This window comes from Cibotium barometz, chromosome 13, assembly GCF_041138505.1.
Source record: "Cibotium barometz isolate CiBa-2024 chromosome 13, ASM4113850v1, whole genome shotgun sequence".
NCBI classification, from domain to species: domain Eukaryota; kingdom Viridiplantae; phylum Streptophyta; class Polypodiopsida; order Cyatheales; family Cibotiaceae; genus Cibotium; species Cibotium barometz.
In genome coordinates this window covers 54001355-54027337 of record NC_141058.1, presented here as the reverse complement: position 1 = coordinate 54027337, position 25983 = coordinate 54001355, and the positions used below count along the sequence as shown (strand labels likewise).

At 46.3% G+C, this 25983-nt stretch overlaps 1 protein-coding gene across 2 annotated transcripts in view; it reads left to right on the top strand.

Annotated features, from left to right (window-relative positions):
• Nucleotides 1–25983, top strand: part of TOP6B (topoisomerase 6 subunit B) — a 100295-nt gene that overhangs the window by 7529 nt on the left and 66783 nt on the right. Inside the window, exons 3-12 of one of the 2 annotated variants that reach the window (XM_086807714.1) lie at nt 14177–14274; nt 14456–14561; nt 14756–14893; nt 15118–15169; nt 15779–15843; nt 15961–16067; nt 16365–16467; nt 16563–16648; nt 16888–17084; nt 17181–17296. In XM_086807714.1, coding sequence (XP_086663840.1) covers nt 14177–14274; nt 14456–14561; nt 14756–14893; nt 15118–15169; nt 15779–15843; nt 15961–16067; nt 16365–16467; nt 16563–16648; nt 16888–17084; nt 17181–17296 — 1068 coding nt within the window. Of the gene's footprint in view, nt 1–14176; nt 14275–14455; nt 14587–14755; nt 14894–15117; nt 15170–15778; nt 15844–15960; nt 16068–16364; nt 16468–16562; nt 16649–16887; nt 17085–17180; nt 17297–25983 lie in introns of both variants that reach the window. The other variant, XM_086807715.1, reaches the window with a different exon arrangement.

Sequence of the window (25983 nt, the reverse complement as noted above, 5' to 3'; positions counted from 1 at the left end):
GGGTGGAGCCATATCCACAGCAACAAGAAACACAGATCTCAACTCTCAAACACTTCTCTCAAGTGCTTTCCAACGAAGCGAGGCTCCAGAACCAATCAGCCCCCTCTCAAACTTGAGAGAGGAGGAGGTTGGTCAGCAGCAAAACAGTCCAAGAAACCACCGGGAACCTCCTACCGGAAGGGTAGGGACTCGTGGAGGAAGAAGGAAACATATAGCCACTTGTCTGGCAACTCCACATGCAAGAGAACTCACCAACAACTGATGCCGATGCAGAATTCGCAGCCAAAACTCCAACGCTTGCCTCTGTAGAAGAAAACGCAGCCAAGTACCTGGCTGGCTGGCCTCTGTAGGAGAAAACGCAGCCACCAAACTGGCCGGCAGCAAGGGAAGGGCTGGCTGGACCAGAAAACGCAGCCACTGTTCAGGACTGATCTGAGCAAGGAGGAGCTAGGACAGAAAACATTTGCAGAAGATGGAGCAGCCTGAACCTAAGTGAGTGATGCCATGTTGGAGAATGCATAGGCGAAAGCATAAACAAGACGAGAGAGAGCTTGTGGACAAGATTGCCTTTTATATTAGCTTCAAGCTTTACAATGGCAATTGGCTAGCAAGAGAATGCTGAACTTGTGCAAGGGAAGTGGATGATTTAGTGAATAATGGGGGAACTCCTTATATAGTCCATGTGTGAGCTGGCCGATTGGCACAAGACAAATAAATAGGAGAAAATTACATAAAATACCAAATAAATGGTACAACACAAATACACTATGATGCATAAATTCTAACAGGCCTGAGGTGATCCCAAGCTCGGAGTAGGCTGGCTGCATATCTGTCCTCTAAAGTTGGGTTGAAGCCGCGGGCCCGCATCTTTGTGAAGATCCATCTGGTGCTCTGTGGCGAGGGCCCCCCTATGTAACATGCAGCGGAAGTCTTCGTATTGGAGGATCGTGTCACACAAATGCTCACACCGTCTTCTGTATCCTGAGTTTCGCGAGTTTAGCAATCCACTTTAATACTTCAAACTTCAGAGAGATATAAGAGAGAGAGAGATGAGAAGTGTACACCGTATGGGGTCCTGAATTACCCACTGAAGGGCCCCCTATCCCGTTACCGAGATAGTATTTGCTTTATTATCTTTAAAGAGATTGACGGTGTGACTGACGATAAGCCAAACACAAGACCTCTGAAGACCAAGTGTTGGGCTGAACTATGCACTGCTGTAGAAGCACCAAAGATGTCCAATCTCGAGCCTATGCACTCTTCCCAATGGTATGAGGGAGGGATGCAAAGCTAGGGTTGAGAGAGGGGCTGTTTGGGACTGTTCTAGACTGTATATGAATGTTGTAAATGAATGAGAATGCTACGTTTTACCTTCACCGAGAGGCTGGAGCAAAACGATGATATGATGAATGCTGAAAACTGTGTGGATGCAGAAAACGCAAGGCTGAATGCTGGCTGAATGCTGAACTGATGCGTTTGACTAATGTAGATGGCTGAATGCTCATGCGTTTGAGGCGCCTAGGGCTGTAGGAGACAAACGCCGAGGAGAGAGGGCTGAAACTGCAATTGCTTATGCTCTTGAGGCTGAGGATGACAAGCGCTTGATGGTTCTCTTGCTGAATATGATGAAGGATGGAATGATTATGCAAAGGCTCTATTTATATGGGCAAGATGTGCTAGTCAGCCGGCTACAGTGCTGGCCGACTGCACATGTCCAAATAAAATATCTAAATGATGTATAAAATGTTGGGAAAAATACCAGAAAATTCCTAGATAAATATTGGATGCTATCTGGGGTTCCTGCAATGGTCTAGATGCTATGCATGAATGATGTGCAATATGCAGGATGCTTTTTGATGCAAACCCTAAGGTTTCTACTGATTGTATATGCATGAATGCGTCTCTTTAAGTGGGTTAAGGGACTTAGACTGACTGACTGACTGACTGACTATGGTTGAGAATGACCTACGTAGCTCGTGCCTGACTTATCCTGGACTGAGGATATACAATGGGGTCATGGCATACGACAAATATCATCCTACTGGGTTCTAATAATGTACAGATGCTGCACTGTTGATGATGAGCCAGTTTATCACCATGCACTACAGTGCAGAGTGCATGTGACATTCCCTCCTGCTTAGCTTGGCGGTAGGTTCATGGCTTCCAAGTAGTCCGCCAAACAACTGGGGGTACTCTTGAAAGAACTCCTCATCTAGCCATACGGCTTCGTGGGTACCTCAATCTTGGAATTTCGTATAGAACTGACGTATCCGTTGACCGGAACCATGCTTCCAACGATGAAGAAGGATCTGCTTGGGCTCGATAACTTCTGCTTCGTCTACCACGTCTGGCAGCTGTTCATCTGAAACATAACACTTCTGGTCCAACATATGGTTTCAGCCAAGAAACATGGAAAACATCATGCATTGTCCAACTGGTAGGCAATTTTAACTTCATGGAGACATCACTTAACTTCTTAACTATTGGAAAAGGGCCAAAACTACGGAATGAAAGCTTGGGACAACGTTTGTTTCAATCTTTGTTTCATGAAACGTAGATAGACCCAATCCCCTTCCTTGAAGTGGACATCTCGTCTAAACTTACTTGCCTGTCTGTGAATTGAATAATGGCCAGGCTTAAAATTGAGGGCCAAATTGGGTTGAGTACCAAACTTTGCGGAATCGACATACTGATCTTCTATGTTATTTAAGTCTTTTCCAGAGATGTTGAGAATGGTAGACTCCTGACTGGTCTAGATGTTGGTCTTTCTACTAGGAACATCTGCTACTAGGTTATGCTGACCAGGGATATATTGAATCATTCATCCCAACTGTTGGAAGAGTTGACCCTGTCTAGTGTGCTGATCACTCCATTGGGCACTTGGCATCGTCGGGAGCCACTTAAGTGCTTGGTGGTCTGTGGTGACTGTGAAAATGCGTCCATAAGGAACAAGATTCAATTTTTTGAGAACTGATTGCTGTTCTAGCTTGTCCTTGAAAGTCTTGGAAAGACAAGAGGGAAACTTGCTAGAAGGTTCTGCCCTAGGGACCAAATCGATATGATGATCCACAGGACGAGAGAGTGGGATACTGGGTGGGAGATCATCCTTTAAAATGTCTGAATAAGAAAGGAGATTTGCCAACTAAGGGAGTGAAGAAGATGAGACAGCGGTTATCAATGAGATAGAAGCTGTCTGAGCATAAATCATTGCTCCTTCTGCTCCCTTGCGGATAGCTTGTCGGGCCTGGAGATGACAAATGATAGGAATGCCAAGAATGCTCCTATCTCCCCGAATCATGACAGGCTCAGGAAAACCTTTAGAGATAATAAAGGTGTCTTGTCCCCAATTGGGAATAGGTTCATACCGACGAAACCACTGGATTCCTAAGATCATGTCACATCCCAAAAAGAGGAGAGACAATGAAATCTCGCTGGAATGAGGCCTTTTGAACATCAAAGGCAAACTGCTGTGCCTTCTGAGAAATGTGGGTGTAAACCCGTCCACATCCAGATGATATGGAACTAAGGTATATGGAGACCTCACCAATGTTGTCACTAAGTAACGGCTTCTTTCGTGAGCATGGTCACCATGAAACGCATTTCAGCTCGGTTGAAACCTTGAAACGCTGAAATGCATTTCGTGAAACCTTGAAACGCCATTTCTGAAACACCGTTTCCTGTTCGTAGTTTCAAGTCTCTCTCTCTCTCTCTCTCTCTCTCTCTCTCTCTCTCTCTCTTGCGTGTGCGTAGAGACTATTACATACATACGTACACACGCACGTACATATATACATAAATAAATACATATGTATATACATATATTTATATTTATATGTATCTGTATGAATGTATGTATGTGTGTATGTGTATGTATGTATGTTGGGTGTGTGTGTGTATAGCCGTTTTGGTCGAGCGTTTCAGTAAGCACTTGTTGAGGGGTGAAACGTTTCACTGTTTCCTGCCCTGTTTTGATGTGAAACATTTTCTAGTGACTCTGTCCATGAGGGGTGGAGCCGCTAGATGGACTTTGTCTTGTGGATTTGAAATTTTAGCTAAAGGAAAATATGCAACGAATTGGTGAGTAAACTGTGTAATTGCAGAATGATCACTTACCATCATACGTATTGAAGTTTGGTTGAGCTCGTATGATGGTGGTTGATGGAGCCGATGAGGAACTTGGACTAGGTGCCAAATGTGGGAAGCATTGCCATAAGAATCGCTTGTAGGGTTGCTAGCAACTGTTGATGCTGGAGCTGCATGGCTTCTTGATCGAGCTTATGTTGATATTCCAATGCTGCGCGTTTTACTTGGCATGGTCTTTAGACTCCTTGCGTTTGGCTTCCTCTATCTGGTGCCTTATCAAGTTACCATCGTCTTTGTTGCTCCACGATGTCATGTGCATGCACATGTACATGCTAATCCTAGGGCTGATCCTTGAAGGGCAACAGATAAAGAACCAGATTAGAACCAGATATAGGAGCTGTGCTGCTTGTATGGCTAGGGAAGCCTTGTGGAGGACTCAGGTTGCTGTCGGCCAGCGCATGAAGGTGACATACTCCTGTCGGCTGCAGCTTTGGTGGATTTATTGTCCATGGACCTGGCCGACAGCAGGTCTACCAGTCCATGAGGCTTTCCCAAGGCCTATATAAGGCGCATGTTACTCATTGCTTGAATCACTCACTCCTCTAGGGAGTAGGGTCCTTAGACTACATATAGACTAGGTGATTACCATCTTTTGATGGCAGCCAAGGGCTGTACTCCTGTCGGCTGCAGCTTTGGTGGATTTATTGTCCATGGACCTGGCCGACAGCAGGTCAGCCAGTCCATGAGGTTTTCCCAAGGCCTATATAAGGTGCATGTTGCTCATTGCTTGAATCACTCACTCCTCTAGGGAGTAGGGTCCTTAGACTAGATATAGACTAGGTGATTACCGCCTTTTGATGGCAGCCAAGGGCTGTACACCTTTTTGTACTATATGAATATACTAAAACTCAGCTCTCTCTCTCTCTCTCTTCTCTCCATCTCTCTTGCTTGCATTTTGCATCAGCTTGTTCCAGGATGGTGTTTAGGGCTGAAAGAAGACTCCCAAAGCTTCTGCATGTGACATGAAAAGAAACATGTGCAGAACATTTTGGGAACCCTACTTTATAAAGTTTAAACTGCTCTTTAGGTTGCTCTTTTTTTCCTTTTGCTTCTTTTGCTTGTTGTAGTTGTAGCTTGAGTAACCTGTTGGCTCCATTTGCTCTTCAAGGAGTATATTTGTGCTTTGCGGAAGCTTTTCTTATTTTCTTGCGTCTTCGTGGACACTTTCTTTTGCACCGGTGTCTTCGTGGACACTTGCTTCTGTTTGGTAGCTTCTTTCTTCTTCTCCTGACATGGTGAATGGCTGGGTGGTTTTTCCTGACCTCAGTTTTACTATTCATGGACTTGCTCTTACTTAGGTAGTCAAGCTGGGTGACAACCAGAAGCTCTGATACCAATGTAACATGCAATTGGTTTGATTGTGTAACACACTTCAAGACCTTCTTTATACCTTTATGTTAGTGAGCATAAAGAAATCCACTTTTATCTTTATATACAAGAGGTAGAGTTGAAGAGAAAGAGAGAGAGAGAGAGTAGAGACGACATCAGATTGGGTCCCAATATACCCACTGAAGGGCTCCCTCCCGCAAATAGGAGTATTTGCTTTATTACTTTGGAGAATTGTTACAATGCAGAGAGCTTACTGAGTATGACTAACGGAGACTGCCAAACACAATGATGTTGTAGACTGGACATCTGTTGAACCGCGGGTTGAAGACAACTTGGAAGCCACTTCAGAAAGCCTTATGCGCACCTAGATCTACTGAGGGAGATGCACTACTAAAGTCTGGATGCTGAAGCAAACTTCGGGGCTGCCTATGGACTGAAGCACTAAGTGCTTGGTTGAGATTTATGCATGCAAAAGACCAAAGTCTTAGGCACACATGTTCTACTGCTGAATGAATGAAAAATGAGATGATTTATGCAAGGGATATATGGGTCTGCTTATATGGTGACACATGCTGCTGGTCGGCTGACATATGCTGATGTCGGCCAGATTTAAATGCTCACGACTGGCTGGAAATAGCATTAAATGCTGGTGCCTTTCACATGTGTGAGTCGGCTGCCTTTGTTGCTGGCTGACATTGCCCATGCTGTCTGACTGCTGCTCTATGCCCATCAAGGCTGCCAACTAGAGATAGGGCTGCTCATCAGTGCTACACTTATACTGAAAGTAATATGTTTTTAAGGAACATTTGTCGTATGCCATGACCCCATTGTGAGTCCTAGTTCCAGTCCGGGACATGTCATGCACGAGCTATGTAGTTCAATCTCCTGGCCTTAGGTGTTAGGGTCAGTCCCTTAACCCAATCGGAGAACAAACATTTAGGTCATCTCAGGTTAGGGCATGAGAAGTCAGTCCTTGAGGTGCATACACAAGGCATATAACATCATGTAGAGGTGTAGGTACATGGGCCAGCCCATGGACTAGTGTGTCACACTGCACCTCAGTGCATGGGTGCATGTGACACTTTTGTTATGAAGAAGATATTTTCAGGCAAGGGATACATCATGTTTTGTAAAATTTTGGTCTAGAACCCGTATCTTGAGGTGTGGCTGTTATTCCATCTTGAGATTAGAACATAATGGTTAGCATTCATGGAACATAATGGTTAGCATTCATGGAATATGCATGTAGTTACCATGACGACTTTTTACAGATTTTGTGAGACTGGTGATGTTGATGCTTGGAAAAGAAAATTGTGGTATGAATTGGCTATGTATCTGGAACAGGTACAACAAGACAAGGCAAGTGGTCATTTTGGTTTTGTGGATTGGAAAATCATGGTATGGATGATCGTAGATGCAATCAAGAGCTTATGACTTCGGACTATGGATTTTTTTCTTTTTAGGAAAGAGACTTCTATTAAGTATGAAAAAGGCATACAACAATCACGGCTATAAGCCAGAATAGAATAGAATCACCCCAACATGTAAGGTGAATTCAACCACTGAGGAGCATCATGGTGCCATGAAAGACCTGTGGGACTAGGGAAAAGACAATGTGTCACGACCCTGTGTTTTTCTCTTGCCAGTATGCAGACGTGCACGGGGACATGGTGGACAGTGTGAATGGCATCAGTTTGGGGCAAATTGCTTCATGGACAGATTGGTACAACTCTTGGGGTTGAAAAGGGAATTAATGTTGATAATCCCATGTGTGGACAACCCCAAGTGTGAAGGGGACAAAGAGAATTAAAGTTTAAAAGGTTTTAAAACCTTTAGTGGCCCCTAGGCTAATTATGGAGGCTACACCACTTTTGGAGACACGCCTCTCTTTCTCTCTCTGGCTTTTTGGGAAAGGGCTGCTGGTGGGCAGTGCTTCATCTCATGCTTTTGGAAAAACAGTGTGGCTGGCGCGTCTGCGCTACTGGTCATATCATACTTTTTGGAAGGAGTTGCAGGCGAGTTGGTATGAACTGTGCACAGGCGCAGCTGAATACTTCCTTATGCATGCTTTTTGGAGAGTGAAGGTTGGCTGCTGTGTTGCGCTACAGGATGCTGGGCCAGACCAGATGTTTAATGGGGAAACAGGTCACGTGATGTTTGCTGAAACAGGTCTTTGTTTCATGTGGAAACATTTTTTTGGGTTTCTCCAAGAGATAGGTCACATGCAGGCAGAGGGTACATGAATGGACACATGTTTGGTACAGCCTTGTTGCTGATTGGATAGGGGTTCGGGAATCCATGACTGAGATGGATAGTACCCTTGAAAGGCAGAGAGGTTGGTACAGGTGTGTTGACTGTATGGTATGCTCTGCTGTGATGCGAGTTCTCTTTTGAGAGACAGTTTTGGAGTCTTTGTTGTGATGTAGGAGCACTGGATGTGTCAGGGTGTGATGCTGTTCATAGGGTGAGAGGTTATGGATGGTTGTGGCAGCCCTGATCATGGGAGAAAGCTTCTGTATACAAGACTCATGTAAAAGAGTCTTTTGATGTGAACAATGGCTGGATTTGTTTGTGGATGCCGAGTGGATATGAAGCCATGATGTAGGGTCTTTGCAGGCTTTAGGAGTTCTACTGTGACGGTTGAGTTTCCAGCCTTATTGTAATCAAAGCTCTCTTATAATCAATTAAAGGAATACTGCAAGGGGCACCACTGCGTTTTGGGGCCAATCGGTGTCTGTGTACTGTTTGCAGGAGCACTCTAGCTTCCCTTGTTTGTTTTCCTTTTCTTGGTCCTCAAAGGTGTTGAAGTGTTTTGTGTGCAAGTTTGTTTTTGCACCGCCCTTTGGTTTTTGTCTGAAGATCGAGGCCGGTTTACACAATGCCATGGTCCTACTCCCACATAAACACAACACGCTTTGCTTGCGCGGAACGAGAGGACCCCTGAATACGATCCCAAGTAGCCATGAGAGTATGGATGATATCACCCCATATAGTGCTGATGCACAGACACTCAAAAATCTGGATACCCTCAATAGCCTCCATGCATCTAGCTCTCCAGATCTTCCATGCTGTAATACTGGCAACAATCTCTCAACTGGTGTCAATCCTCTGTTTGGGGGGTGTATAATGTGAGTAAGGGACATCTTGCAACAAACCATGCTGGGCAATACTTCTAAAAATGAAAATAGCAATGTTTTTATCATTGCCCTTGTAAAAAAGCTACAGACCAGACTAGGAAAGCCAAGAAATTGCCCCCCAAGTAACATACATTGTGGCCACTCAATTAGCCCATATGATGTGCACTGCTACATCCCCATAAACAATGCTGTACAGTCTCAGAATTTGCCGCACATCTCGGGCAGGTAGGTGCTACACCGAAAACGATCTCCATTGATTGGTGGGGAGACCACCATGTAAGAATAACCAAAAGAAATGAGAGATCTGGCTCCTTTTGTATGAATGCCAAAGCCTATGCCAATATTTGTGATGTATCACTGGAGAGATGTCATAACTCTCCCAATGAGGCTTGAGAGTAGGGATCTTATGCATCTGTCGAGTGATGAGAGAAGCCTGGCATTCTGGACCTTGAAACTGAAAAAAGGAAGGCTTTTCAATGGATTGAAGGCATCAATCCAGTCCCACTTACTTGGATCCACTGAAGATATCTGATAGGACTGTCACCATACAGCCACAAACACCAAGAGCTAGGAGTCACTATCTGAGGAGAAGGATTAATGAACCAGTGCTTCCCCGAACGACCAACAATCCTCACTGGACTAAGCCTGGTATCTTGGATGATCCCTCCATGCTACATCTCCTCAATCTCCATCTAGGCATGATAGAATAGAGGATGCAATCTGTAGCCTCCTGGCTTGGCTCGAGAGAGCAATGACCAGAGGTACGCCTATCCTTCTTCCAAGATGCTCTCTCAAGAGGTTGCACCAAGCTCTCATGTCCACCTCTTTTATCAATTGGCATCTTAACCATGTTAAAATCCCCACCAATAATTCAATGGTCAGCATGAGGCATCAACGTAGTGAGAGATTTCCAAAAGACAATCCTCTCACTATGGTTAGGAGCATAGAGGTTAAGAATACCAATGCGTGTAACACCTTGCAGAAGAGGTACCATGACAATGCGATTGCGCAACATCATCCTCGAGGGTGCAATTATCTTGTAACTGTAATGCAACATCCTCCTGTGAGGGATCCAAATCCTGTGCTTGCAGAGCTTCATCCTCCAAAGAAGGATCCACATCCTGTGGTGCAAGAGCTGCATAAGGGTTGGGGTGCATCTGGTAGGTATGGGGGTTTGAGGGCGCCTGCCATCTCTAACCACAACCCAACGTTGTGTGGTCTGTTGGGGCATAGGGGCAATTGAAGTCTGGGCAACTGTAGGAGGCATCTGTTGGGTAAGACCACGACGCCCTGTTGGGACGACAAATCCGACACTGGTCAGGTTTGCTTGCAATCTCCATCCTCTGGCAGAAATGAGAGCTGCCAGGTCTTTGAAGGATGATATGATCGTCAATATTCGATGCATCAGGAACCAACACAAAAACCCGGGGTACTCCATCAAAAGTGGTGGTAACAGCTCAGAAGCTGAGGTAGGAGAGCCCGGAAGGGCCCGTACCTCTAAAACGTGGCCAAAGGATGCCCCTATGGAAGCTAAGAGCTTCCAATAAGACCGAGGAGGAGCAGGGAACTACAATGTTGATCCTCCACCACTAGATCAAAGCCCACTTGGTACTGAAAGAAGAAGATCTTCCCAAGGCCAAGAGGAAAGGGACTGCCAGCCAACACTTGAGAAGTAGCTTTTGGAGAAAGAAAGTCCACCTGGAAGAAGCCTCGACCAAGTAGACGTGTGTCCTGGAAGTGCAGATCAGCTTTGAACTTTGAAGGGAGAGTTGCTAGAAGCCATTCACGGGCTTGCGACGAGCGAGAGGGATGGGAGCCATAAACCCTCGCGATAAGGGTGGTCTGGACCTCAATGCCAATGTCATGTTGGAGAGAGGTGAGCTCGTCTTGCGAAAAATTGATGATTCTCTTGGCTTGTGGGGGTGAAGATGGCTTGGTTGTGGCGGAAGCCATAGGGCTAGGTGGGCGGCCGACTTGATATTGATCGTCAATATTTGATGCATCAGGAACCAACACAAAAACCCGGGGTACTCCATCAAAAGTGGTGGTAACAGCTCTGAAGCTGAGGTAGGAGAGCCCGGAAGGGCCCGTACCTCTAAAACGTGGCCAAAGGATGCCCCTATGGAAGCTAAGAGCTTCCAATAAGACCGAGGAGGATCAGGGAACTACAATGTTGATCCTCCACCACTAGATCAAAGCCCACTTGGTACTGAAAGAAGAAGATCTTCCCAAGGCCAAGAGGAAAGGGACTGCCAGCCAACACCTGAGAAGTAGCTTTTGGAGAAAGAAAGTCCACCTGGAAGAAGCCTCGACCAAGCAGACGTGTGTCCTGGAAGTGCACGATCAGCTTTGAACTTTGAAGGGGGAGTTGCTAGAAGCCATTCACGGGCTTGCGACGAGCGAGAGGGATGGGAGCCATAAACCCTCGCGATAAGGGTGGTCTGGACCTCAATGCCAATGTCATGTTGGAGAGAGGTGAGCTCGTCTTGCGAAAAATTGATGATTCTCTTGGCTTGTGGGGGTGAAGATGGATTGGTTGTGGCGGAAGCCATAGGGCCAGGTGGGCGGCCGACTTGAATGCGATTAAAAACAGCTGCTGAAGGAGTAGAGAGGGAGACAGAGGCTGCAGGGGAAGCAGGGCTGAGGCGGGGGCAGCAGGAGGCAGAGGCAGGGGCAGAGGGCGGCAGCAGGGCTGAGATGGGGTCAGCAGGAGACAGCAAGGTGGAGGGCAGAGGGGCAGCAGGGCGGGGGGCAGCAGGGCGGGGGCAGAGAGGCAGCAGGGCCGAGGCGGGGGCAGCAGGAGGCAGCAGGGTAGAGGCAGGGGGCAGCAGGGTAGAGCGGGGGTTAGCAGCAGCAGCGCGAGCTCATTCACTCCAAGCGCAGTTCCACTTCGAGTGGTACTGCTTTATAAATTTGAGGGTAGTGTGATTGATGGTCACATGTACCTGAGTTATACTAGAATTATCCTAAGCAAGGCTAAGAGCATGTGAAGATTCTGAGAGCCCAAGGAGATACATGGGGTGTGTTCATCACTTGGATTCTTCTCAGTTGCGGTCAACTAACTATAAGCTAGGGGTTGTCACAAATCCCTAATTTCTCGGAGTATTTGGACTTAGGGGGATCGACAACTTGTGCTTTGGTGTGGATGTCTGAAGAGGTTTTGGGCGGTGCCAAGGTGGTTATCAGGACTTATGAGGACTCTAGGGGATATCCATGGTACTAGAATGGATTCCGGCCATGTACACATGTACACATGGTTCTAGTAATGATTCCGACCATCTGCACATGGGGTATTGAGATGGCACGCATAATTCTTGGAAGTACAAGAAAGCATATGGGTGATTCTCTAAGTTTACATGTGCGTAATGCATTCATATGCGTGTTTGACACTTATTTTATTTGTGTGACATTGTTTGGTTTGCTTGGACAATGCTTGGTATTTTGTATGTGAATGTCTATGGGACTAGGGATGCCTAGGTACCCTTGTGGATGCATCTGTGCACACTTGTTTGGGCCTAAAGCAGTGGTCTTATGGGTTTTGCAGGTAGTAAGTATGCACTAAACTACTCAATTTACATCATTATGGTTTATTGCGCCTAACATTTGTATGTGTAGGTAAGGGCAAGCCATATATATATATATATATATATATACCTAGATGAATCCAGAAACATGTCCAAATTCACCTTTTAGGAATGTGCATGTTATATACTCATGGTAGTCAACCTACAAGACTATAAAACTATCAACTCCATTATGCATAGTATGGACTAGATACTACGACATCCCCACTAATGTCATCAGTGCCCAATAGTGGGTGTAGAACTCTGTATCAAGATATGCTCTCACACGCACTCCACACACACACACACACACACACACACACGAGCATATATTCACACAAAGGCCTTCGTATTGAGTTTCTGTCAAACCTCCGGAGATGTAGGGTAGACTCAGCCATAATGAAGCCTAGTACTAAGGGAAGTAGCAAATAGAAAGAATTAGTACAGCAAATAAGTAGTTGATAGGGCAAATGCACCGCTAAAGATAGAAAGAATAAGCACAATATCAACTGGCCGCAACTTGGATGAAAACTTCACAATGTGAAATTTGCGTGTCCGCTAATACGGCTGAATTATATACCTAGATGAATCCAGGAACATGCCCAAATTCACCTTTTAGGAATGTGCATGTTATATACTCATGGTAGTCAACCCACAAGACTATATAACTATCAACTCCATTATGCGTAGTATGGACTAGATACTACGACATCCCCACTAACGTCATCAGCCCAATAGTGGGCAAGCCATATTTAAAGGCTTGTTTGGTATTCCATGATGAGTTTCCATGGACAGTTTTGTATCACCCCAGTGAGATAGCTATGTTTTGTTTCTATTTTATTTTCTATTCCATGATGAGATATGCCATGGACATTATTGTATCACTTTGGTCTCATAGGCCCATTGGGTCTTTAGTAGACGCTTAATATATCTTTCTTCCTTTCTTTCTCTCACTCCATCACTTGGAGCTGTATGACGAGGCTCTGTATAGATTGCCACCACGTGTTATCTGGATGAATTGTACTGACAGACGGTAATATGTATGATAGTGTGCGGACAAGGCGGACTTGCTGCCAGAAACCCTAATCTACTGCAGAAAGCCCTAAATTACTATAAAAAAGCCTTTTTTCAGCAAAAACCCTAAAAAACACCAAAAACCCAAATTTCAACAGAAACCCAAGCTTGTGATAGGTTCTTCTCGTGTGAAATTGTGTTCTACGCAAGGGATTTGCAGATTTGGTAGTCGGTGAAACCCTAAAAGCATTTTTCAGATTTTCAATCCCATGAAAGAGCTTTCGGGTTGTTGCGCACTTGTGGTGTGTGTGTGTGTGTGTGTGTGTGTGAAAATACCAATGAAGACTTCGGGCAAGGAACGAAGACTCCACGTACGGTGTGGACTGCGAGAAGCTTGACCTTTCACACAAGGCGGGAGAGATAAAGAGAATAGCCTTGGATCTTTATGCAAGGCGGAAGGATCTCAAGAGCAGGACTAATGGACTAGTGAGCTTTGTGGTTGGGAACCACAGGGGCCTATGGCTTGATATGTATTCATTACATGTACTTGAACAATTAGGTGCAAACTGGTAATGATTCCCAGGCACCCATGATCTTGTACTTGGGAGTAGTCTCCTTTTGTTAATAAATACCTTAAGGGTGGGTTCGGCCCATCATTCCGGCCCCTGGTGTGGTTTATAGTTTATTTCAATCGTTTGGGGTTGTGCCATGATTAGTGTTTAATCTTGTTTACCGTTAATTGATTCCAAGTAACAAACTCTGCCCCGTTACAAGAACAAAGAAACTTTGTGGCTCTTAGACCACCACCTAAATGATCACCTTGCATTGCTGGATATCCAGAGTTGGTGGCTTGAAGGCTTGATGCTCTGGTATCAGTGTTACATGGGTGTAGAAGCAAAGCAGTAGGCAATCACATATGCACAAGTTTCTATCAATTTAAATGCACTAGATTGCTGTAACTATTGAGATTGACTGTTTATGCTCTTACAGCCAGGAAAGAGTCTGTATACAACAGTAAGAGAACTTGTGGAAAATGCCCTCGATTCTGCTGAGTCTATTGCAGAACTCCCTCTGATTGAAGTAGCAATGTAAGCTTTATCCCACTTATTTCAAATAAAAAATATGTTAAAAAAATAAAAGTTATATTTTTTTTTTTTGGTTTTGAGGGGGGGGGGGGACGGGGGCAGTGGTGTTGATGCCTTTGATTGCTTCTTGTTTCTCAAATCCTCTGACAAGTTTTTGTCTTTTGGAACAAACTTTAATGGGCAGTGAGGAGATCAGCAGATCAAAGTTCAATACTTTAATTGGCCTCATAGATCGGGAGCGCATTGATGCGGAACTCTATGATGATTACGAGACTGAGAAAGCACGAGAAGTGGGTCAAAATCTTATCTATACAAGTTGGTTTTAAAACCATGCACATGATTAATTTTAAAGCTTTTTTTTTTTGGGGGGGCGGGGTGGGGGGGGGGGTGGGGGTGGGAGGGCTGTGGGGGCTTGGGCGTTTCCAAGTTTTATTACTCATGAAAACTAAAAATTCACCCAGAATTTCAAAAAAAAAATGTGCAGAAGCGGCTTGCTAAAGAGGCCAAGGAGCAAGAGAAACAAGCGAAAAATGTGGCAGCTGGTAAAAAGATAAAAGAAACGATTGCCAAAAAGGCCTTTAAATCTCGCGGAGAATCCTCCCTTTTCAAAGTGACTTGTAAGGTGTGTTCTTTTTCTTTTATCAAAACCATTGCACCATGCTGAGTGAATTTGGTTGAGAGCCATTAGTATAGCAACCCTCAATATGGTCTTGGACCTTTGGATGTTTAAAAGGTTGGTAAATCACTTATGGTGTCCGCTAATAAGCAGTTTTTTAAAATTACGAAAGGGTCCCGAAGTACATAGTCGCATTCACTCTGTAAGTGTCCACGCTTTTTACAATGCAGGATAATGGAAGAGGCATGCCGCATGATGACATTCCAAATATGCTTGGTAGAGGTAATGCTCATCTCACGCTTTTTTTTTTTTTTGGGGAGGGGGTGTTCACCACTCAAAAATCCTATATATCATGTGTTTTCAAAGGGTTTTTGTAAAACCGCTCTGTGAGTTTTGGCCCTATAAAATGACCTCTTTCTCTTCAAACATTTTTTCCACAAAATCCACATAAAAATCCCCCTGGTGTAAATATATTTCTGTGGATTCATTCAAAAACAGTTTTAATGAAACCCCTTATGTTGAACTCGGGGGGGGGGGGGGGGGGGGGGATGTGGTTTAGGTGGGTTCAGCACTCAGAAACCCTATATATCATGTGTGTTCAAAGGATTTTTTTTAAACTGGTCTCTGTGAGTTTTGGCCCTATAAAATGACCTCTTTCTCTTCACACACTTACGAATATTTTTCCCTCAAAATCATATAAAAATACCCCTGGTGTAAATATATTTCTGTGGATTCATTTAAAAACAGTTTTATGAAACCCCTTATGTTGAACTCTGTGCCATCTTACATATTTGTGACTGCATCACGAACTCTTCCTTCGCCAAGATCCCATGTAGGTGTTACTCACAAAAAAAAGGATTCTGGTGATAGCTTTTGTCTAATTGGATGCAGTTCTTTCCGGTACAAAGTATGGACTGAGGCAGACTCGAGGGAAGTTTGGACTAGGTGCTAAGATGGTAATGACAAACGTGCATACATAATGTATACATAATGTATACATACATTTCACATCCGTGCATGCATGCATGCATACATACATACATAACTAAGTGCTGACTTATCTCATCATACAGGCTTTGATTTGGGCCAAAATGAGTACAGGCTTACCCATTGACGTCACGGCTTCAACACAAGGACAGAATTTCGTTTCGCATTGCATCCTGGACATTGATATTCACAAGTATGTGTGACTAAGACCAGCTAAGTGCATGATCAATAGACTACTATACATGCCTGCATCATACGTTCACACACACACACACACACACACACACCTCCCCCCCATGTGTGTCTGTATGTATGTATGTACATACACACACACACACACACACACACACAGATATATACATATATATTTGTAGTGTGTAAATGTGTGTGGGTAGGTGTGTGTGTGTGGGAAGCTTTTTATAAATTGTTTGGCGTGCTACTGATATTATTTTTCTTTCACCACTGAGGATGTTGTTTGGATAATATTTAGGAATATCCCGCATGTCCATCTGCATGAGAAGAAAGAGAATGCTCCGAGATGGCATGGGGCTGAAATCCAAGTTACTATTGAAGGCAACTGGACAACATATCGTGTAAATTTCTTTTCAATTATTCAATTCCTCTCCTTAAAATCTACCCAATTAGCTTAAAACCTTCACTTGTTTTTCCCATTTACACATTTTTCCAGTCAAAAATCATCAGCTACATGCGGCAAATGGCCGTCATTACACCATATGCCGAGTTTCTTTTCAGATACATCACAGAAACTTCAGAGTAAGCTGTGATTTTGATTATTTATGACCACTGTTTTTTCATTATATTTTTAAAAGCATTATATGCATGTTTATGTATGCATTAGGATTGAATTTACACCTGTCACTCTCTTCTGGGCAGCACGACACTTGGGCACTGCCAACTAATGCAGTGAATTTTTTTGCTGCTTTCTCTTTTATTACTATTCTCTACTGCACAGTTTGTGAAAATCTATGGCTGTCCCAATGTGCTTGTGGCAGCAAGAACATGACCATTCATTTTACTCGACGGACGAATGTTATGCCTCCTGCACCAGACGAGACCAAATATCATCCATCTGCAGTTGATCTCCTCCTCATAAAGCGCCTCATTTCGGAAACATCAAAACAGAACCTCATCCAATTCCTCCAGCATGACTTCACCAGTATCAGCAAGTCATATGCTGAACGCCTCATCGGTACCATATGAACATAAGTTCTATAAGAGTTTTTCAATAGTAGACAAACCTTTTAATTAGCTTTTTTGTGTGGCTGGTCATACGTACTTACTGCAGGAGAGATGGGTTCTGAATTCTCCCCCAAGACATCTGTTAAATCCCTGACAGATCAGCAGATTGTTCGCATTCATCAACTGTTTCGACAAGCTAAATTTGATGAACCTAGTGGGGAGGTAAGCTAAACTCTCTCTCTCTCTCTCTCTCTCTCTCTCTCTCTCTCTCTCTCTCTCTCTCTCTGTCTGTCTGTCTGTCTGTCTATCTCTCTCTCTCTCTCTCTCTCTCAACCGTGGACTAATGGTATATACTGTGTATCCCAACCCCGGACTAATGGTGGAACCATCAACCAGAAGCCACTCCCACCCTTCATTGCACGTCGGACCGGCTCCTGTCTTCAAGTGTCCTTGAGCCTAACTTGAGAAAGGCAAGAAGTAGCCCAAGCCAAAAATGACCAGATTGACTTGGTGGGATGGATTGCAAGGGAAATTGAAAAAAGCGCTTGACAAGATTGATGCCCAGGTCAATGCAAGTATACAACCAAATGGACGCAGTGTGCTTACCAGAGATTGCCTACAGCTGGTGAAAGAAATTTTGATGACTATCTAGGAAGATCACTGTGAACGGGAGATGGCAGAAATATGAGAGGAGATGGCTGAGATGAAAGAACAACATGCTAGACAGTTAGATGGAATGGAGAAAGAGATTGCCAAGCTGAATAGAGAAATAGATGACTGCAAGAAGGAAGGAGAAATCAGTCTCCCCATCCTCTCTCAAGTTGCAAACCTCAAGGTGAAGCTTTAGGAGGACATTGTGGAGATCAAAAGGGAGATTGAATGAGGGTGGGCTCCAGTAGTGAAGAAAGAAATTGAGTAGCCCCTATGTTTAATAGGGCCCTCTCAGAGGGCTTTCCCCCCACCTGGTCATCACACATTAGTGCGCCTATCCATAAAGTGGGAGATCCCATGGACCCTAATAACCACAGAACCAGGCCATATCTTCTATGGATCTATACTTGAGTCTGAGCCCAGCACACTGGCAGAGAGAGGGATATGGGGCACCAGGGCAGGCAGGATTCAGGAGGACTTTCTCCAAGCTGGATCACATATTCACACTTCGGGCTATCGTTGAGTAGACCAAGGCAGATGGCTGCTGACTATACTGCTGCTTTCTGGACTTCGGCAAAGCTTTTGATACAGCACCTCGAGCCTGTCTCCTACAGTGCTTACAACGTTTCGGGGTCCCGTTTGACATGATTTGGGCTATCATTGCCTTATATGAGTCAATTATTGGCAGGGTGAGATGCCCGGCAGGACTATCTGAGGAGGTGTCTAGTGTTATTAGAGTGTGCACATGCGGAAGCTAGATAAGAGAAAGGAGAGAGAGAGAGAGAGAGAGAGAGAGAGAGAGAGAGAGAGAGAGAGTGCAGACAATGATCAAGTTCTATTATCGCATGGGGTTTACACGGGGTAGTACAACCAGCAGATGGGTGTCAGTACAAATGCGCTAGGAATAGATGATTACAACAGTGGGAGAGAGGCCTTTATATAGGCATAGTGAGAGTTACCCTACTCACATCATGAAGGACACACGACTGTAAATCAACCCATGACCGAGAGAAAACACCCACACCTCAATACAAGCACCCGTTCCCACACATGAGATGCAGATATTTTAACACCCCCTCTGCAGCTCATAGTGTGCAAATGTCGGAAGAAGAAAACTGATGAAGAAGATGCAACCATGGACACGCCAATACCGGCCAGTTACTGAATACACCGTGGAAGATGCAGTTGCCAACCTGTCTCTTCAAAACACAATGCCACCCTGAACAACAAAGGGCTTTGAATTCCCACACCACTGTGCAGTGAACTCCGCCTTCATAGTCCAGAGGGCCCAGTTTCAGAGGGATTTCATTGTCTTGCCCCTCCTCGGGTGCAACATGATCCTAGGGATTCAGTGGTTTCGCTAGTATGCACTCATTCTTGATTGGAGGCGGGACACCTTCATGATCGTCGAAAGTTTGCCTGAGCCTACTATCATCCACGAGGATCGAAGCATTCAAGGTATTCCGCTTGTTTCCCACCTCGAAGCTAGTAGAGCTATTAGAAAGGGACCAGAGTGTGCGATGATCTATGTCCACCCACAGTAGATATCAACATCCACGGCGACTCCATTAGAGCCACAGATGATAGGACTTCTCTTGCAGTTTTAGGACATCATGTTGCGGGATGATCTCCCACCCGACCTCCACCCTCTCGTCCTAAAGACCTCGTATCGATTTGGTACCTAGAGCTGAGCCACCCAGTAAGTTTCCGTATCGTCTGTCCAAGGCGTTGGAAGCTGAGTTGGAGATGTAGCTCGCTTAGTTGCTTAGATCTGGTTTCATTAGGCCTTCATTCTCTCCATTTGCTGCACCGATTCTTTTTGTGCAGAAGAAAGATAAGACCGCATGTTTTTGTGTGGATTACCAAGCCTTTTACAAGTTAACGATCAAGAACAAGTTCCCTGTGCCAAGGTTAAGAGTACATCCTCGAAAGACTCAACGGTGCTAAGTACAAAAGCGGCTATCATCAAGTCAGAATCTTTAAAGCCGATATCCGAAAGACGGCCTTTCGAACAGAACACCGTTCCATCAGTTTGGTGGAATGATTGAGTATGTACCGCGGGTAAGCACAACCCTGTAGCAGATGCTCTTAGTCGGAAAGGTAGTATTCAGATAGTTCAGGAGTTCACTGTGGTGGAGATACAAGAAAAGGACTTAGATAGTATGAAGACACAGTATGTAGATTGTCCAGAATTTGGCACTCCTTACAGTATGGCCCTTTATTCAAAACCGGTTCATTATACCATTGAGGACGGTTGGCTCTTTTATAAGAGTTGACTATGTGTTCTCAGGGAGAAGAGTCCGGAGCTCCTCCATGATGTCCATGATTCACTCGGTGGTCATCGCGGGATCATTAGTACTTTGGAGAAGTTAGAAAGATCATTTTATTGGCTGAAGATGCGTAGGGATGTATACAACTATGTTTCCGCATGTCCCATATGTCAGAAAGTGAAGGTAACTCACACCAACTAGGCAGGGTTGCTTCAGCCATTGCCCGTTCTTGAGGGTCCTTTTCACGACATTTCGATGGATTTCGTTGTACCACTTCCCCCATCCACTGGATCTCGAAACACTTAGTGTGTGACGATAGTTGATAGATTCAATAAATTTTTTTTTTGGGGAAAAAGATCCTTCTATTAGTTAATGAAAAACCAGCCACGATGGGCTAAATACAACCACGAAGGGCTAGATACAAACTCGCCTCATGTATAGGGTGGGGATCAAATATTCAAAAGGTGGAGAAAGATGCACTTCCCCTCCAGCTGGCCGCTCTATGAGGAGAAGGCTATCTCATATAGGGGGAGGGGGGATAACCACATAGGTGTTCTGTAACGCCAAGTGGGATCACCACCTCTATCGGTGAGAAAAGGGCCAGGCCGCCAGAGCCTCAAGAAAGCTTCCCGTTGCTTTCGCATGCGTTCAGAGCCACCCTGCAACTTCCCCAACCGACCACGGAGGGTATGGATGATGTCAAGCCAAATGCTCCCGATGGACTCAGCAGGCAGAGTGTGGGTACCCTCAATGGCTTCGTTGCATCTAGCTCGCCATATGTGCCAGGCTGCAATGCTACTACAAATCTCCCATCTCTGGCATGAGCCCGGTTTCCAGTGGTTAGTAGATGGGGCTGTGACTGGTACTGCCGAAATGCGGAGGCGAGAAACCTGAAGGGCTAGCCCCCCACCATCTTCCTCAAAAGCCCTAACAACCTTAGCCTCTGTGGCCCAAGCGACGGTGCCCCATGTAATGATCGGTCAAGGTCCTATTCATTGTGAAGATGTGGAGAATCTACTGCCAAACCTGTTGAGCCTTCGGGCAATCCCAAAGACAATGTCCCTGAGACTCTTGAGGGTGGCCGCACCTCGTGCAAGTTGGTAGTCGATCTCCAATGGCCAACCATCTGGCAATTGCCAAGCTTCCTGTGTGCCATCATCCAAAGAAAGAGAGTATCTTTCGAGATTGAAAACTGTCCCAGAGCCTCTTCCAAACATCCGAGAGGAAACGCCGGGAGGTGCCCTGTGTGACTGCCAATGTACTGTTGTTGTCGGAGCGCCATCAAACTTTGGCATTTGTATCTTGCGGCCTAAGCTGCGCTGTATATGCAAAGAAGGCGGCATCCAGAGTCTCCTCCCGACCAGCAGGATCACGCCAAGTCCACTCTCCCGGGTTCCACTGGAGGTCAGCTCTCGCATATCCATAGCCGCTGTAAGGTGCAGCCACTGAAATCCTCCAAGGGGGGGCTCGGATCTCTCTAATCTGCCATTAGGGACCAATAAAAGTGAGCAAACCACTGTCCTCATCTGCTCCGTGGGCTGCCAAAAGAATATCATGCCTAGTAAACACACCTAGCCACAGTGGGGGGGTCGGGTCTAGGATAGGTGTCAGCCACTCTTGAAGAATAGCAGAGTCAAAGTCGATGCTGAGCCTGTCTCTACCCCGGATCCTTGCCAGCCCTCTCTCGTGAAGCTCCGGGGGTAATTGCCTGTGTGCAAGCCAATCTCCAAGGGATCTGGTAGGTTCTATGCTCAATGCGCCCCATGATACATGAGGTTGGGCCCCCAACATATGGCCACTGGGTAAACCGATCAAGGGGTTCCAGATAAATGGGTGCCGAAGACACTCCTCTGAGGCAACCGGAGTTAACTGCCTAAGGGCCGGCCTGACATGATCCCAAGCTCGGAGTAAACTAGCTGCAAGTCTGTCCTCAAAAGTTGGGCTAAATCCGCAAGCTCGCATCTCTGTGAACATCCATCTAGTACTTTGCAGCCAAGGGTCCCCTAGACTCGGGGTGCGGGCTGAAATCTGGGCCAAGAGGAAGTCCTTCGAAGGCTCACCAAATATGATATGCAGCGGAAGTCTTTGTATTGGAAGATCCTGTCACACAAATGCTCACATCGTCTTCTGCATCCTGAGTTTCGTGAGTTTAGCGATCCACTTTAATACTTAAAACTTTAAAGAGATGAGAGAGAGATATATGAGAACTTTACACCAGATTGGGTCCCAAATTACCCAGTGAAGGGCCCCCTATCCCGATAACGAGATAGTATTTGCTTTATTACTTTAGAGAGAATGACTGTGGACTGTAGATAAGCCAAACGCAAGATCTCGAAGGATCGGAAGCCTGGCTGAACTGTACACGGCTGTAGACCTGTGGATGTGCTGTATGGCTGCGCCTATGGCTGTAGGGACTGCTGAACTGCTGCGTTGGAGAACCAAGGCTGGCTGAAGCAAAACTCAAGTACTTTAAGGGTTGGATGAGACTAGTCTAGGGCTGAAGGCAAGGGTACTCCTAGGGCTGAGGAGGAAAGCTCTTAGCACACTGAAGACTGAATGGGAAACTAAGCCCTATGCAAGCCTATTTATACTAGATAGGGGTTGGTCAAGTTGGCTGGTCATAATTTAATAAACTTTATGTTTATAAATGACATCAAATGCTAAATAAATACCACAAAATATGGGGAAAATACCAGATAAATCCTAGTAAATTCCCTAAGGCTTCTGGGATGTTCTAAATGATGCACAGGCATATGAATGTGATCTCGGACTCCTCTATGGAAACAAGGCAATAACTGATCATCAGTTAGCCTTTCTCTCAACTTGCATCATTGGAGGGATTTCGTGAGCAAGAGAGGAGTTTGAGGGGGGGTCTTGCTTCTCTTCAGTAGCTTAAGGAGAGTTCCCTGATAGCCCTTGGATTGAGTGTCAGTTTGTTGCCGTCCGTACGGAGATCCGATCCATCGAGGAGAGGAGGGTGGAGTACATGTACCATGCCAAAGCTTCCTTCTGGACCAAGACCAGCAATAGAGTCACAAGGGACTTCTTTGAGATGGCCGTCCCCCACAAGAGGAGAGATGGTATTCGCAGCTATTGTTTCTGGCCCCCCCCCATGTGAGAGCCATTGCCATTGATTCTTCCAATCTCTCCTCGCGGGTGCCCCATTATCCCCACAGGTGATGGACACACGCGAGAGGGTCTAGCCCCCCTCTTTGGTCCTTCTTATTGACTCCCTTCACTGCAAAGGAGCTGGCAGAGGTATTGACGGCTCTTCCTAAGGGCAAATGCACAGGGGCAGATGGGTTACCAGTTTCTTTCTCTCTTCGCCACTAGGACGTCATGCAAGGCGGCCTTCAAGCTGCCTTCAATGAGATTATGATCACAGGTGCTGTGCCAAAGAGGTTTTTAGAGGGTTTGATACACTTGATACGTAAGGAGGGTGGTGACAGATTGGAGATCTGGCAATGGAGACCCATCACCCTTCTTGGGACCGCCTAAAAGATCTTAGCCAAGGCCATCAGCAAGATCAGCCTTTCCGCCCTTACTTGATCCATGACACTCAGACAGATTTTGTTTAAGATCGGAGCATTTTGAACATCATCTTCACCTTCTGGGAGGCAACAGCTTCAGCCAGGATGCGACATAGTGCTTGATTGGAGCTTTCTGGAGGGCACGATGAGCCAGATGGGGTTCCCTATGGAGTGGATCCATAGTGTTTTAGGACTTTACTCAGCCTCTCACAATCAGGTTCTCATTCAAGAAGCCCGTGGTGACAGATTCCCCCTCTCCTGCTCGGTCTCGTAGGGCTGTCCTCTGGCACCTTACCTTTTCCTATTCATTGCTGAGGCCATGAGCAGTTTTCTCTCTGCTCAAGAGACGGGGCTCCAGGGATTGCGTCTCCCCCTCGTTGGCACTCAGGAGGAGCTGCCGGACTCAAAGATTGCAGATGACAGAGCAGCTTAACTATCATGATATGTGGGGAATCTACAGAGATTCGTTGCCTTTTGTCGCACATTAGGAGCGCAAATCAATTGGCACAAGTCGTGTGGTTTCTAGGTAGGCTCTCCACCCACCCCGACTTGGCGCCTAGTTGAGACTTTCCAATGGATCTCGAGGGGCACTCCAATTCGCTATCTTGGATGTCTAGGTGGGCATTGATATCTCTCCGGCGTAGCAGCTCGCCCCTCTTCTTCTGAGCATTCGAAAGAAGCTTTTGTACTAGAGTTCTGTGAGGCTCTCCCTAGCTGGTAGAGTGGTGGTGGCGAACAAGGTCCTTCTTGCCACCATGTGGTACATTACTTCTTGCTGGGCCTTCTTCCGAGCATGTATTGGTCAAGTACAACAATTGATCCGGAACTTCTTATGGGCCAGCACTGACAGGAGGCTTGCTAGGGCCAAGGTGGCATGGAGAGTGATCATTCATCCACGATGTAGAGGGGGCCTAGACATCATTGACCCTGCTATTCAGAGCCATGCCCTGTTGAGCAAGCTGATTGTTAGAGGACTCCTTCACGGTGGTGTCACATGCACTTTGCACTCAGTGCATGGTGACAAGATGGCTCATCATCAGCAGTGTAACATTTGTACATTATTAGAACCCAGTAGGATGATATTTGTCGTACGTCGTGACCCGGCCCACCTGGGGACTCTGGTGGGAGAGCCCGGGGAAGCGGCGATGGTCATCTCTACCTGCTCCGAGAATTGATGAGTCAAGGGGTGAATAGAGCTTGCCGGTTGCCTCTGCTCCGGGTCTGGTGCTGCTGGACGGTGACAGGAGTGCTCTGGAGGAGGGAATGTTGGCTCAGAGGAGGAGGACGGGGTAGAGGGGATTAATGTGGGAAGAGTCGGAGGCGAGGATGGAGGAGGAGGAGGGGGGAGGGGGCGGAGGGGGGTGGGGAGGCGGAGAGGAAGGAGAAGGGAGCGGCTGGGAGTAATCCATCAAAGAGGGAGGTTGCTGGGAGGGGCTTGTAGGGGTTCAGTGGGGCCAGCTGGCCTCACTGGGAAGCTGAGAGCCAGAGGAGAAATCTTGGCGGGGAAGTGGCCGCCAAACCGAAGGGGTTGGAGAGACCCTCGTCGTGATTGGAGGGGGCCCATCGTTGATGGGTGGGTGTTGTGATAAACGCTCGAAACGGTTCTCTGACAGAGCTGAATCCTCCTGTACTCTGCCAGCCTAGCGCGCGCAGCGGTGGCGCTCGGCTTTGGTAGTCGACTGACAGCTCGGGTGCGGGCCAATGGTCCGCCACTCTGGCAGCAGGGTCACCGGAGGCGGTCTCGTGGACTGGCGTCGAGGGCAAGCTCTGGCGAGGTGGCCTATCTACCTGCAAATGAAACATTGGCGCGGAAGTCCTTCCCAAGGCTTGGGAAGCAAATTGTCACAAGGAAGCCCGATATGCCAGCCAGAGGGATGCGGGGTCCAAGTAGTGCTACCACCGTGCAAAGAAGGCCTAGGCCGTACGTAGTGCAACGATGCTCAGTTGCATGACTCCATTTGACTCCCTTGGTGAGTCAAACTCAACTTGGTAGTAGCCACGCCCCAGAGGATGAATGTCTATGATCTTAGCAGGTCCACGGATGAGGCTCGCCTGGAAAAGATCTATGAGTTGTCCGCGCGCACGGCGGTGACTATTGACAATCTTGCATACCAAAGTGGAGGCCTCTAATGATGCAATAGTCAGTGTGTCCGCTTCAGAGAAAGATAAGCAAGTAACGGCAGACTCGATTGAGGTTGATGGAGTGGCTGCAATGGAGTCCTCTTGAGAGTGAAGACCAGAAAATGTTGAGACTGCCGAATGGAGAACGCCCCAAGAACTGAGAAAGTTGCTTGATTAGGACAGAGGGGGAAAAGAAGTTGGAGGAGGGGGGAGGAAGAGACACGGGAAGGGGGGGGGGTGGGGGTTGGGAAGGTGGGAGAAGACAGAGAGAAGGGTGAAGCGGAAGGGCTGTAGGGTGTGAGACGAAATGAAGGCAAAGGAGGAAATGGAGCAACTG